This window comes from Gouania willdenowi, chromosome 13, assembly GCF_900634775.1.
Source record: "Gouania willdenowi chromosome 13, fGouWil2.1, whole genome shotgun sequence".
Lineage (NCBI taxonomy): Eukaryota > Metazoa > Chordata > Actinopteri > Blenniiformes > Gobiesocidae > Gouania > Gouania willdenowi.
The window spans coordinates 29,795,899-29,810,390 of NC_041056.1; the positions used below are offsets into that span (position 1 = coordinate 29,795,899).

Genomic DNA, 14,492 nt, shown 5'->3' on the forward strand with positions numbered 1-14,492 from the left:
TGATGATTTTGATTTTTTTTTTAATATAATGTACAATAACTGTGTATACACGGATAATTCACAGAGGCGCACACACAGAATCCCTCCAATGCTCACATCAGGGTTGGGCTCAATTATATTTTGTGATTGATAATTAAATACAATTATGGTGTAATTATAATTGTAATTTTAAAAATTGAGCTCAGATAATTGACATTGTAATTGCCATGCAAATTCTATAAAAATTGTCAATTATAATTTAGTGCAAAACTGGGAAACCATGTCCCAGTTCTATGTATAGATCTACACCTACTATATGTAGTTGTCAATTATTAAAATATGTTTCAAATCAAGTTTTCCTACATTTTACCGTTAAAAAAAAAATGTTAATCTCGGGATATGCTGACAAAAAAGTCTCAGACTCCCACGCCAAAAATATGAATACCAATATTTTTCATTGATACACCTCCATCATTCAGTCTGTTCTGTGCACCTCCATCACTGTCTGGTTTGGATCTTCAACCAAACTAGACAGACACAGACTACAAAGGATAGTCAGGAATGCAGAAAAGATCATTGGTGTTGATCTGCCCTCCATCCAAGACTTATACCTGTCCAGGGTCAGGAAACGGGCAGGTAGCATCACTGCAGACCCCTCACACCCTGCACACAATCTGTTTAAACTCCTCCCCTCAGGCAGACGCTACAGATCACTGTACGCCAAAACTTCCCGCCATAAAAACAGTTTCTTCCCTCAGGCTGTCACTCTGATCAACACTATACAGTCAAAGAGTGTCAGACCTGTTTCTGTTACTGTGAAATAACCTGGAACTAAACATATCAACCCTGGAACAACTTGTCACTGTGAATGTTCATGGACATAACTTTTTCATTTAAATGTTCACCTATTTGCACTACTCATCAATGCACTACTGCACTATTATCTTATTATTATTATTGTATTCTTATTTTATTTCATTATTATTATTATTATTATTATCTGTTATTTTTTATTTAGTTTGCACATATTAGTCTAACTACTCTTATATTTATGTTTATACTTCTTTTTTTTTTTCTTTTTCTTTTTCTTTTTCTTTTTCTCAATTTTATTGATTTTTCTTTATTGTAGTTGATTGTTATTACTTAATGTTATACTACCTGAGAGAGCACAGGTCACCAAAAGAAATTCCTCGTGTGTATTCATTCACCCCTGGCCAATAAAGTTGATTCTGATTCTGATTAGGAAGCCTAACAAGGGAACCAATAAATAGGAAAGATATTACATGATAGAAATGTGTTTTTAGTGTATTTTAAAGCTGATTTAGGACCAGTCATAAGAGATGCTAACACGAGAGGAAGGGTAACTTTTATTAGGTTATTTATTTCAGGCTAAGTAATTGTAATTGAGAATGCAATTGTAATCATAATTGAATTGTAATTCAACACGGGTAATTGAAAACAAAATTTTAACTGAAAGATGTACTGTAATTGACCTCAACCATGGCTCACACTAACATTGTGGATGCTTGTATTCCTGAGCTCATCCAGTCTCTGAACATGCTGCTGTACTAAAGCGCTTTGACATGAGAGTAATGACTCAAAACGGAGAAACTTATGTGTAATTAACCACCAAACACATTTTAACTTGGTCCAAATTTTATAATTAAGAAACCCCAACCCTTCACTAACAATTAATTCATGCAGCCTGCAGTCAAGGAGAACATTTGAAGAGAAAAACACCCACAAAGCATCAGATATGACTTAATGCAGGGGTGTCAAACTCATTTGAGTTCAAGGGCCAAACACGGACCAATTCCATACAAGTGGGACACAGGTTTTGGGCGGGAAAACTAACAATTTAAACATTAATAAGCCCAAGTTTGCACTTCAGTTATAAATCAGACATTAAGTATGGAAGGCATCAACAATATCTAAGCATTAAGTGACAGATATGTAAATTTCCTTTGATGTATTTGTTTAATTTGGTGAGATTTTGTGGAATCATTTGAGAAAAAATTGCATGATTATTGAATAATTTAGATTTTTTTTTTAAACAATTTACAACTGAATTATTTGGTCATTTACACAATGATTCATGTTTTTTCAGTCATTTTCACTTTTTCCTGAGGCCCCAATCGGATGCTTTGAAGGGTTGATTTGGCCCCCGGGCCTCGAGTTTGACACACGTGACTTCATTGACACACACAGTGGAAGACTAATAAGATGTTCTGTTAGCGTTAGCTCACTATGAGGATTCATGCTTTCCTTTTTTTGTGGAATTTTCAAAAAAAATGTAACTAAAATAATCAAGACGTTTCTTTGAATGGCAACTTCCAGGTAGTTATTAACCGAGTGCCTCAAGTTCAAAGTTTTCAGTCCTGGTCAAATCAAGGAGTTCCCTGGTTTGGAATAAAAAAGTCTAAATATCTTCAAACCAGACTCTTCTATCAGCTGGTTAATGGAGTCTCCTGGGGTTTGTTGAGGTTTTAAGGCAGAGAACAGTCGATGGGGTCCTGTGAGTTGGGCAGGAGATGGCAGTTGAAGGGCCAGCTGAAAGAGAAGAGATCCAGGGCTTGGCTGCACTGCTGCTCAGCCGAGGAGCAGATGGAGCGGCATGGCTGGAGAACTCCACCCTGAGGGCGGCACTGGGGCAGAAACATTCCACACAGCAGCCTCTGCAGGGGCTCGAAGCACGCCAACTCCATCAGAACCTTGGAGATGCACAGGAGGTGGACACTGAAGCTCTAGACAAGGAGTGTTTAACTCATTTTAATTCAGGGGCCAAATACAAACCAGTTTAATCTCAAAGTAGTAGTAGTTTATAGGCAAAAACAAGCAATGTTATCATTAATTCGCCCTAGTTTGCACAGTGGTTCACAATCTTTTTTGTCCTGAGTACCGCCTTTGCATTTCTGTCAAATTATGTGTACCCCCTCTTATATGCTTTTCCATTTGTGGAACAGCGGGCTCTCCTGAACCCCTAACTGTGTCTCAAACATTGGTTCCCTTAGGCTTAATCTACAAATTAAATAATAAAAGTAAATACGGTGATAAAATGGCCTCTACAACATAAAATAATCCTGTTTCATTAAATTACAAGAAAATATAGTATCTGACAGTTTGTGGTGAATTTGCACAAAAAAAAAAACAAAACAATTGCCTAAAAAGAAACTAGGAACGTTTCCTGAATATTTTAAATTAGTAAAATATTTCAGAGTACCCCTGCAATGTGCTCCTGTACCCCTGTTTGGGAACTGCTGATAGAAAGTATGTCAGGCACCAACAATATCCAAGCACCAAGTGACAGATTTCAATCCCTGTAGGACCTTAACTTTAATTTTCCTCGATTTTGTGACCATTTTTTTAATTTCATTTGGGAAAATCTAGGAGAAAAAAATTTGAGGATTTTGGACAAATTGAGAATACTTATAATAATTTGGCATTCAAAATGACTGTTATGTGATATAAGCATTAAAAAACCTGAGCCAAGTTTCTTTGATTTTGTGGATTTAGAAGTACTGAGATATCGTCAAGTGATTTACACAATAACTCATGTTTTCGGGCTGAATTAGGAGCTTTAAAGGAGCCGGATTTGGCCCCCGGGCCTTGAGTTTGACACGTGCTCTCCAAAAATATTTCTCCTTTAGAGTCTGATTTTTTACCCGATACTGTTGCAGGAGTGAGGCAGCCTCTCTCTGGTCAGCTATGGACAGCCAGATGTTGGGGAAGGAGGTGAGGTTGTAGCTGAGGCCCAGACACATCTCCACCTCTATTTGCTCACATGAGGAAACTGGTGAGAAAAAGTGGGACATTCAGTGAAACTCACAATACACGAATAATGTCACACCTCTATGAAGTGTACTTTTTGCTGAACTGACGTGGCACTTTGAATTCCACCAGTGTGAATAGTGCAAAGGCTCACTAAATGGTGGGTAGGTGGAGTTTCCACAGGACTGTTCGTCTGCTCCGTCAGGACAGTCGTTCCATCCGTCACACAACCACTGCGGTTTGAGACACTCCCCAGTGGTGCAGGAAAACTGGTTTGGACCACATGTTCCTTTGGAATAGAGAACAGGAAGGCATAAGTCATATTTAAAAGAGAAATCACTAGTGAATATCTTTAGAAACTCAAGATAAATTCTTATAGTTTTAGAATCAGTAAAACATCTGGCTATAATGTTTATGGCAGACCACAGACTGTACAAGACCAAAGACAAGTAAACTGGAATTTAGTCTAATTTAGCCCATGTATAATCAGCTGTAGTTCAGGTTAAGTTTGTCAAAATCCAACATTTCAACCATAAGTTGGTTCACTTACATGGAAAATTTTCCTAACTAAGGATTTAAAAAAAAAAATCTATCAATATATTTGAACGATTCCTGTATTTGTCATGTTTACAACATCAAGCATGTTTGACATTATTCCAATAAACATAGAAATACCCATTCATTAAAAAAAAAAAAAGAAAATGTGTGAATAACTGGATTACTGGATGGAGGGTGGGGGGTGCATGGTGGTGTGATCTGCCTCGCAGATGTGGGTTCTTTATGTGGAGTTTGCATGTTCTCCCAGTGCTAGCGTAGTTTTCTCCAGGTACTCCGGCTTCCTCCCACCTCTGACCAACAGGAAGCGGGTTGGAAAATAGATGGACAACAAATGGGGAGGGGCCATTTTTCATCCAGATGTGTGGTAGTGGCGTTGATTCATGTTGGGGCAAATTTTTTCTTTGATTTCTGTCTTTATTTATGATTTTGTTGTGCTTTTCTCCACATTTTCTTCAATGCTGGTTTTATTTGCAACTGACACTGTCAGACAAGGATGTGTTGGAGGTACTTTTGACGTGTGTGTGTGTGTGTGTGTGTGTGTGTGTGTAACGGCAGTCACTAGCAGCCCCTGTGGGAGGTAACATGGTGCAGACTGGTTACTTACCTGTGGATGCTTGACTTCTGATGAACGCAACCTGATTAAACCTCTTATAATATACAGTTTGTTAAATATATTATCCTAACCTAGTGGCTAATAATAAAATGAAAGAATCCACTTACTATTATAAATTAGGCTAGTTAACTAATCGGGTTTATTGATGCCTTTTGCGCCATTTGCATCATTGTGAGGTAAATGATAATAATGCAGCACTTTTTTTTTCACAATATGAATAATGATATTATTATTATAATATTATATATTATTATTATTATTATAATACAATATAATAATATAAAATTAATATTATATTAATAATCCTTATTTTTTAACAGTCTTTTACTTAATTATACACTTATTTAACATTTATTCTTTCTTTCATCTTTGTTTAATGTTTATTCTTTTATTTGTGATTCTTTCTTGAGTGGCTGTAACAAAAGCAATTTCCCCCTGGGATTAATAAAGGAATTCTGATATGTATTCTGATTATGACCATTTGGGAAGATTATGCAAACATAAATAAAAGGAGAGCATTTAGCTATAGGGCTGCTCTTCAACAGACAATTGTGTATTTGAGCAACAGTTTATAATAAGCTCCACGATTCTCACTATACCCTTAACCAATAATCTGGTAAAAACAGTATAAACTGGATTAGCCCTGCATAGATAAACAGTGTATCATATGATCGGTTTACTGATTTGCTTCAGTCAATCAGTTTTTTATTATTGTTTGTGGGGGACAAGCTGTAGGAGTATCTGGCACACATTGTTGCTGAGAGATTGGGGTGAAAGAAAAGGAGACAAAGCCATGAACACCTACTTCCCAGCACAGATACAGCCTGATAAGATGCATTGAATCCGCTGTCGGACACTCCTTCATCAGTCACAAACACCACAGTCATGTGGGGCCCAGAGGAGGTCAGGTCTGGAGGGACAGTCGTCCCACAAAACCTGAGAGTAGTGCCAAAGAAAACAAAAAACAACCCCAGGGTGTGTATTTTAGATTCAAAAGATGTTTGTGTCCATTTCAAACCAACACAGGAGAGGATTTTTTTTTTTTAAAAACAGAAGACGCTCCTCACCGTCCCAGCACCCTCCCTGCTCCAGTGCTGGCACTGTCATGCACCTCCACGTAGTCAAACTCACACACATCCTGGGTCTCCAGGCTGAAGTTCCTGAAGCTCAGTGTAATGACATGATTGTCGTCCACATGTATCTGCCATGTGCACAGCTAACACACACCACAGTGTTATTAGTTCCTGGCTTTAACACCAGTGTGTTCACTGGGCTGGTGTGCACCGGTACCTGCTGTTGAGGATATGGTCTGGGGTGGTTGGGACTTTCCACATACCCACTGGGTCCAGTCCTCAGCCCACCACAGTCTGAGGGACCACATAAAAGACCGACCATGAGCATTTTTTTTAATATTTGGCCAAGTTTATTTATTATTTTTCACATACACAACATTTAAAAAATCCATCAAGCATTTGAAAGATACAGTAACTGTTCTGGTGGAGGTTAAGAAGACCACATGGTCTTATAAAGCCATATCACTAATTCCAACTACACGTAACATATAAAAAGCAACAGATGAATACAAAAAACAAAAATACGTTTCCAAAAATCAACAACGTCTGTTATTTAAAAGAGGTGAGCAGTTGGTGTTCTGTCCACGTTGTGTACCTGTTATGTGTGTATGTGCTGTATGGCTGCAGGGATTCACTCTCACCTTTGTGTTTGTGGCTGCAGTCGGCCTCGTCTGTTTGGTCCTGACAGTTTGGTTGACCGTCACACACAGACACAGACAGCAGACAGCGACCACCGTCACATTTAAACTCATCTGCAGAGCAGCTCTCTGAGGGGAAAAATAAACACCTGTTCATTCACAGGAACCAATGACACTCAGGTTCACGGCTTTTAACTCTCAAGTGGGCCAGATTAGGTAAATCCTACTAATATTCCAAGGAAGTACAAATTAATCGTATGATCTATCTAATTAAAAAATCCAGTTTATAAAAAAGAAATAAAGAAGAGAAAGCAGTGAAAACAAACTAACCCAAAAACAACAAATATCGGGCACTAAACAATAGGCTATTTTTTTCTTTTCACTCATGATTTGACATTTTTTCCACATTGTTTAAATTTGTTCCAGATATGTCAAACCTTTGCATACAACAGCAAGCAAACACATACAAAAGGAAACAGGGAAAATATCAGTATATATCCATCCATTCATTTTCTGACTCGTCGTGGTTCGCGGGGGTCTGCTGACTATAGCTCTCAATGGGCGTTGGTACACCATAGAGAGGGCACCAATCCATTGCAGCATGAACAATCAGTCTTTTTTATTGTGGAAGGAAGCCAGAGTGCCTTGAAAAAAACCATGGAAGCATGAGGAGAATATGCAAACTCTTGCCAGAAATGACCAAAGTGTCCACTCCAGGGACTGAACCCAGGATCGTCTTGCTGTGAGGTGGACGCGCTTAGAATAACTATAATTAATGTACATACACATACATGCATAACACATACATCTAGTATAACATGTCCTGATCACTGCCAGTCCTGTCATTTCTAATTTTGACTCTCAACAAATCATCTGTGGGCTAGATTTGACACTTTGATTGACCTATTTTGGGTATTTTCTTTTGAGTTTGACACATGCTCTATAGATAGAATGTACGGACCTTGGCCGGGCTGTACGGCCCTGTACTGTGCAGTGAAGCCATTGCCTGTGATGCTGCCATCAGAATGGAAGATGAGCCACACTGTACTGCTGTTGGTGTTGATGGTTGGTGGTGCTACATTCCCACAGAACCTGCAGAAAACACACACACACACACACACACTCTTTGATTCATCTCACAGCAGTCATGTGACATTTTATTTATAAATCACCTAATCGTGGTGACACGCTGAACCCCCCCCCCCCCCCCCCCCCCCCCCCCCCCCCCCGATCACCACCTCCATGATGACATTATCTGCTGCACTGTATATATATATATTTATATTTATATTTATCCTATTTATCCTTTATTCTGTATCTATCCTTTATTTATCCCTCATCCTTTATATTTATCATTATTATTATTATTATTGTTGCTGGGTTGTTCTTTGTACTTTTTATTTTTTTTGTTGTTTGTTTTGTGCACCAACTACCAAGACAAATTCCTTGTACTGTCCTTAAAACTGTACATGGCCATTAAAAACATTTCTGATTTCTGAACTAGAATGGGAGTATGAGAGGCCTTATGAACAAACATGCTCTCCAACGTGCACAGACCTCTAGTGCCATCTGCCAACCTTTTGTAGTCAGTGATAGCTTCTTTCTTTATTCTTTAATTATTAATCATGGCACATGAAAACCTGCCTTAACCCTTCTATTTTCCTTGTGTTCAATTTGACCCCATTCAATGTTTATCTTTAAAAAATAAATAGTTGACTTTATTTATTTTTTTGCTTCATATTTCATGACTTTTCCTATTTTTTTTTATGTGCTGAGTGCATATTGCAGGCATATTGGTGTTCATCTGGGGTCAACACTTGTGTGTATATGTGTGACCTACTACTACTCACACCTGCCAAAGTAGTAGAGCTGATATTTACCCGCGCTGTAGGCAAGGTATTCCCGCAAGGACATTGGTAGTTAATGCAAACAAAGGGAAAAGCAAGTCCAAAGTCTTCATTGTTTCAATTGCTCTTTACCAGTTCATGTCCATTTGACTGACCTGGTTGCTACTACACTCTGCTGAGTCTGCTCCTGCACCTCCAGCCAATCAAAGAGACAAGGAGAAGGTCCCTCCACTCTTAGAGATGATACATGAATCTGGACCTTGGTGGGCGGAGGGACCCTGATCACCCACATGCACAGAGAGTTTGGGGGGTAAGACCCGGGATAGTTTGGAGAGCTGACGGATCCCTCAGAATAGGTCATCACTCCTCCACAATCTGAGAGACATGAGGTGTTGGGATAAAGAGAACATGGGTTATATTTTTATTAGGTATGACTTTCTCTCCAAGGTAAATAAAAATATATCTATACTGGTTTCAGAGGGAATGCTGGTAGGCGGCGGTGCAACTGTGGCATTTATGTGACTCCTGTTGGTGGGAAGTGTAAAAAGAAGATGGGATGCTTCATCTGCTGGGTTTGCAGTGCTGGTTGGCAGAAGCTGATCCTCCACTGTTTGACCAGTTATCTCTACATTTAAAACACAAAACAGCACCAGGGATTAAAAGTCTTGTTTCCTGGAAAAAACTGATTAGTTTTTGTTAGGTAGTGGCTATCCGTATCAATATACCGGCATTCTATCCATACGCAACACCTTTCATTGGCCAGTTTAGGTCACGTGACTAAGACTAAACCTGACCGTAAACCTAACCGGAATCCTAAAAATTGTTGCAATATAGGGTTATAACCTAACCTAACCCTAACCCCAACTCTAATCCTAAAAATTGTTGCAATATAGGGTTATAGCCTAACCTAACCTAACCTAACCTAACCATAACCCTAACCTAACTCTAATTCTAAAAAAGGTTGCAATGTAGGTTTATAACCTAACCTAACCTAACCTAACCTAACCTAACCTAACCTAACAATTGTTGCGATATAGGGTTATAACCTAACCTAACCTAACCTAACCTAACCCTAACCCTAACCCTAAAACGCTACGTTCGTGTACTTCGGTAATTAGCACCGGGTGTTGTCCGTACGGCAACCGTATGAATAGACGCTTTTTACCCCTAGAGTTAAAAGTGAATATTTGAATCAGATTCTTCCATGCTGGAAAGATTGTAGATCAGAAAAAGTTAATCATAGCCATCTATTCTGGAAGTGTTCATAAATAAGTAACTGCTGGAAAAACATAAATACAGAACTAGTGAAAATTTCGGACATAACGATTGAATGTTACTATACTGTACTTGTGCAATTTTATTTAGTTTTTCCCTTCTTATTTTATAATTGTTCAAAAACAAATAAAAAGAAAGTTGCACAATAAAGAGACTTGTCTCAGATTACTGATTAAAAGCTACAGTTGGACTAAGACAGTTTGAATAATTCTTATGCGACACTTTAATCCTCATTTTAAGAACAAATTAGAAATTCATAAGGCTGTGGGGTTTTGGATATGGAGCTTGTTACTTCTTTACAAGTATGATGTATGTACAGGACAGGTGCAGCAGGGACCCACGAGTGAGAATGAGAGCCAGGGCCAGGCCAAAAGCTGCGAGTAGAAGCAGTGCAGTGAAACAGATCACCATCAGACCCCAGTCTGACCCCTCGCCCCTGAGACGCATCACACGCAACCCAAACAGATCACAATCCAAGCCTGGTAAATGGAAAAACCACCATTAAAACACACACACATTGGCAAGACTCAACTCTATTGATCTCCAACATAATCGTATTTATCTAATCTGGAGAAATACATTTATTAAAATGAAATGATGCAACTATAAATAGATGCTGAATGGCTGACTCACCAGCAGAAGGTGGTTTGATTGGTTCAGGGGTGGAGGAGGATGTCCTGAATCCTTCCACTCCCTCTCGCTCCCCCTCCAGCTCAAAGGCAGGATTACAGAACACATTCTGTTCACAAAACAACGACCCATCAATCAATTGGAAAACCTATACACTTATAATAGTAAAAACTTGTTATAAAAGCCTATACAATAAACAGCATAGATTATTGTCCACCACAGCAGTAAAGGGAGAACCTGTTGTTTGATTCTGACAACAGAGAATTATTTCAATTAACACATCAAAAACTAGTTCATTAACATTTAATCATTTGTTTACAGTCTTAACACCCTTCATTTTAATTGGTTACATTTTTACTACTCTGACCATTTATGGATGTAGTTGAGGTCCGTCAATGATATTTTTTAATACAGTGTTTCTCAAATTGGGGTATAGCGATACACGATGGCACGACAGGGGGTACTTTAAAGAGAGAGAGAGAGAGAGAGAGAGAGAGAGAGAGAAATGACTGGAAAGGATAGAAATGATATAAATAAATCTATTCAGGAGCCACTAAATCTGTGTTTTTCAACCATGGGGTCGCCTGAAATTTCTAAAAAATTAGAATCAATTTATGAAAAATTGTAATTCTTATTCTTTTTTAATTAATACAACACAATCTTAAACAACTGTATTTCTATACTTTCACTTTGTGAATATAGTTCAATTAAAATACAGTAAAAAAAAAAAAACTCAAACATGATCGAAATTCTAGAATTCTAGAAAAAAATGTCTTTGAGGTCAGCAAAAATTCTTGAAAAAAGAAAGGTTGGGAACAACTGCACTAAATACTTTTTCTTTAGATTGTAGAAACACCATCTGCATTAATGGTGCAGCTTGGTCACACACTCAGTGAAAAACCCAGGGTCACAGGGTGTTTTGGGTCTCAGATCTTTAGACACCCTCACCTGGGTGACCCAACCGATGGTAATCAGTCCCTGGCATGTCACCAAGCAGCATGCCACACCGTGGATCCCCTCTCTTGATCCACAACCGCACCCTTCTCAGCGGCTTGTTTTTGGTGGCTTTCTTTTCCTGAAACCCTCTGACACCAAAGAGCCTGAGGGCTCGGTGCAGGGACTGCACTGGAAATCCCTTGCAGCCCACCTTATGGGGCTCACAGCGGGCTCTCCGCCCATTCTCCCTGCAGAACTCAACAAGATCAGCGTACTTTGCCTTCTTCTGCTCGTGGGCCTCCTCGATCTGCCCTTCCCATGGGACTGTTAGTTCAAAGAGCACCACTTGCGTGGAGGGGTTAGTTGTTAAAACTATGTCTAAGTGTAGATGAAGCGATGTGCTCTGGAAACTTCTGTCTCCCAAGATCCACTCGCAGCTGCCGTCATGAGCCGAGGCAAGCAAGCCCACCGAGGTTCTCTGCTGTGTTGGAGTTCTCTCCCCTGCCCTGACAAAGATGATGTACTGTAATTCCTTACTGGGAACTGGTGTTTTCTCTGCTGTATGACAGTTCATATGGTGCTGCTGCCTTCAACACCTGGTCATGGCACCACGTGTAGCTCCCCTCTCCCAGAGCTTTGAGACAGCAGCTTAAGATGTGTTCTAGGGATCTGCACCCTAGACAAGAGATTCAACCAGACCCCAAGTGTACAGGTTGGTTGAGCTAGGGAGAACATTGTACACTGACTGGATCAGGTATTTGAGTCTTGATGGTTCTGACTTCCAGATTTCAGCCCAGGTGATATTTCGAGCAGCTGGGAGGTTCCAGTTGGTCCATGCTCTTTGTTGCCGCATCGCCACTGTCTTGCAATGCCGCTCCTCCTCCACCTCTGCCCAAATCTCTTGCTGAATAAGCCGCCGCTTCTCTTTCCCCTGGGCTTTGTCAAACTGGGTTCTCATCTGGCTTCCCAGCCCCAATCGACCGACTGCAAAGGAGCCTACCTTTCAACTTATTTAAATGGTAAATGGACTTCATTTTTATAGTGCCTTATTCCCACACTAAAGTAGTCCCAAAGCACTTTACATATCAGCTCATTCACCCTCACATTCACACACCAATGGGACAGAGCCGCCATTGCAAGGCACTAGACAACCACAACTTAGGGTTCAGTGTCTTGCCCAAGGACACATACAGGTATAGACTGGGATCCAACCCCCAACCTCTCGATCAGAGGGAGCCACTGTCGCCTTTTATTTACAAAATTAGATTCTTTAAAATGTTTGTCATCACTCATTCATTTCATCATTACGCTCTATAGTTGTTTTTTCATAGTATTCTGTTGTAGTCGGACAAAGGGGGTACTTGGATTCAGAAATAGAACAAAGGGGTACTTGAGCCAAAAAGTTTGAGGACCACTGTTTTACAATATGTTGTTTGAAAACACAAAGTTTAAGGAGGTATTAAAAAAAATACTTAAAAAGTGTGGAGTTTGCATGTTCTTCCTCGAATCTTAAAAACATGCGTAATTGAAGTTTCTATATTGCCTTTAGGAGTGTGTGGGAATGTGAGGTGGAGCTTGAGGAATGAACATAGATAAAGGACTTCCTGACTAAATCATTCTCAAAGGTTATCCCTGGTCAGTGTCATGAAGCATAATCACCTTATAGATATCGGAGCATTCCGAGTACACGGTGACTTGGCTGAGATCGGACATCTTCTCACTGCTCGTTTCTTCTCAAAGGTTCTGATGAGGTCTTATGGTTTTTTTTGAAGGACGGAAGCAATGGACGCGTCTCTGCTGGAGATGAAAAGATATTCCACTACGTTTTCTCACCATTGTTTACGATTTGCATTGGCTACACATCTCCAATGTTGATGAAGATTGAGGTCCTCCTGCTTCCAACACATGCAGCTTCATGGTTTGCTGGTAATCCATTGGCATCAACAATCCAAACAAGAGAAAAGTTAAATAAAGCACAATTCACACCAAGGAACATAAAAAAAAAATCTATATTTCTTTCTTTAGTGATTGATTTTGGTAGTTTATCTTTCAAAGTGGATATCCTTTGGTTTTTTGAGATTGTGTGACTGATTACTAAAGAGTTTTGGGAACTCCTTCACTGATCTGAATAAAGCCGAGTCAGCTGAGAGGACTGAGCCTCTCTAAAGGGGAGGGGCTTTCACAGAACAGTGTGTAAATGAGGGTGCAGGTAGGGGTCTTTGTTAAATCTCTATAATCCACACTAATGATCTCTTAATCTACTCAAACGTTTAATTCAAAAATTCACTTGTAAGTACACCAAACACTGCAACATTACAGCACTATTTTTCTACTTTTGGATGACTCGACGACTTTAGATGTTTACTACAACTGTTGTATTGTGGATTTACAAGCAAAAACTTATGGGTTATCAAAGATCCATTTAGAGCTTACAGACTCTCTCAAACAAACCCAAGTGAGCTCTGGCTTCCACTGTTACACGTTTGCAGGTGTTATGGAGTAATTAAATAAAGCAGATTACTGCAGGTTAATAAATACTCCCTTGTTGTAGTTTCCTTCATTCCCACTGAAACCCATGAGACGCTACACTAAAATGGGCAGATTTTGAAATGCTCTCTGTTGTATTTCAAAATCCACTCACAAGGACTGGTTGTTAACCAAGCAAATGTCAAGACTTTTGACCCATCTGACCTTTTTTTTTTTTATTAAATTTACTGTGAGTTAACATTCTCTCAAAAGCAAAAATAATCAAGACGTGCTAAAATTCTACAACTGTGCTAAATGCCTTTTAGAAAAACACACAAACACACTCCTAAATGTAAAGGTTTCTGGCCTCTTGGTACTGTGGAGATTAGACAGGGACTTTAATCCACCAGGCCTAAATCTTTTGAATTGAGTTTTCTTGCAGGTTCTGTGCCTGTGCGTATCATTGTTAGCAAAACATGTAGAGACTGAATGTTAGCGCATTGCAATACGCCAGTGTAATCACCAGATTGTAATGCCTTGTGCTAGCAGAGAAAGGCTTCTTGAATTAGCAAGAGTTCACAAACATTACCTCAAAATAACTCTGTTCATTTGTCTTATCTGAAAGCTAGCTTAAAAACTTGATAAAAGCAAAAGTAAACAAAAAGTAGTATTAATACTAATAGTATTAATTCACCAAACACAACAAATG

The 14,492-nt window shown here is 39.3% G+C and overlaps 1 protein-coding gene across 1 annotated transcript; it reads right to left on the minus strand.

The window, feature by feature from the left end:
* Window positions 1–2,465: 2,465 nt before the first annotated feature.
* mfrp (membrane frizzled-related protein) lies at window positions 2,466–13,067 on the minus strand. The gene is made up of 13 exons (XM_028465472.1): window positions 12,977–13,067; window positions 10,385–10,490; window positions 10,093–10,230; window positions 8,946–9,101; window positions 8,632–8,851; window positions 7,591–7,721; window positions 6,633–6,758; window positions 6,209–6,285; window positions 5,986–6,134; window positions 5,724–5,854; window positions 3,902–4,036; window positions 3,642–3,769; window positions 2,466–2,690 (listed from the first exon to the last, which is right to left on the minus strand). Exons 1-13 carry the CDS (start codon window positions 13,028–13,030, stop codon window positions 2,466–2,468), a joined length of 1,776 nt encoding a protein of 591 aa, XP_028321273.1. The 5' UTR covers window positions 13,031–13,067.
* Between the last annotated feature and the right edge of the window lie 1,425 nt (window positions 13,068–14,492).

Bases quoted from the DNA above. Each gene is read 5' to 3' on its own strand.
- mfrp (XM_028465472.1), bottom strand. From the start codon at position 13,030: ATGTCCGATCTCAGCCAAGTCACCGTGTACTCGGAATGCTCCGATATC. The intron at 6,759-7,590 runs GTCCGTACATTC...TTTTCCCCTCAG, and splicing joins GGCCGTACAGCCCGGCCAAG to AGAGCTGCTCTGCAGATGAG. The intron at 6,286-6,632 runs GTGAGAGTGAAT...GTGGTCCCTCAG, and splicing joins CTGCAGCCACAAACACAAAG to ACTGTGGTGGGCTGAGGACT.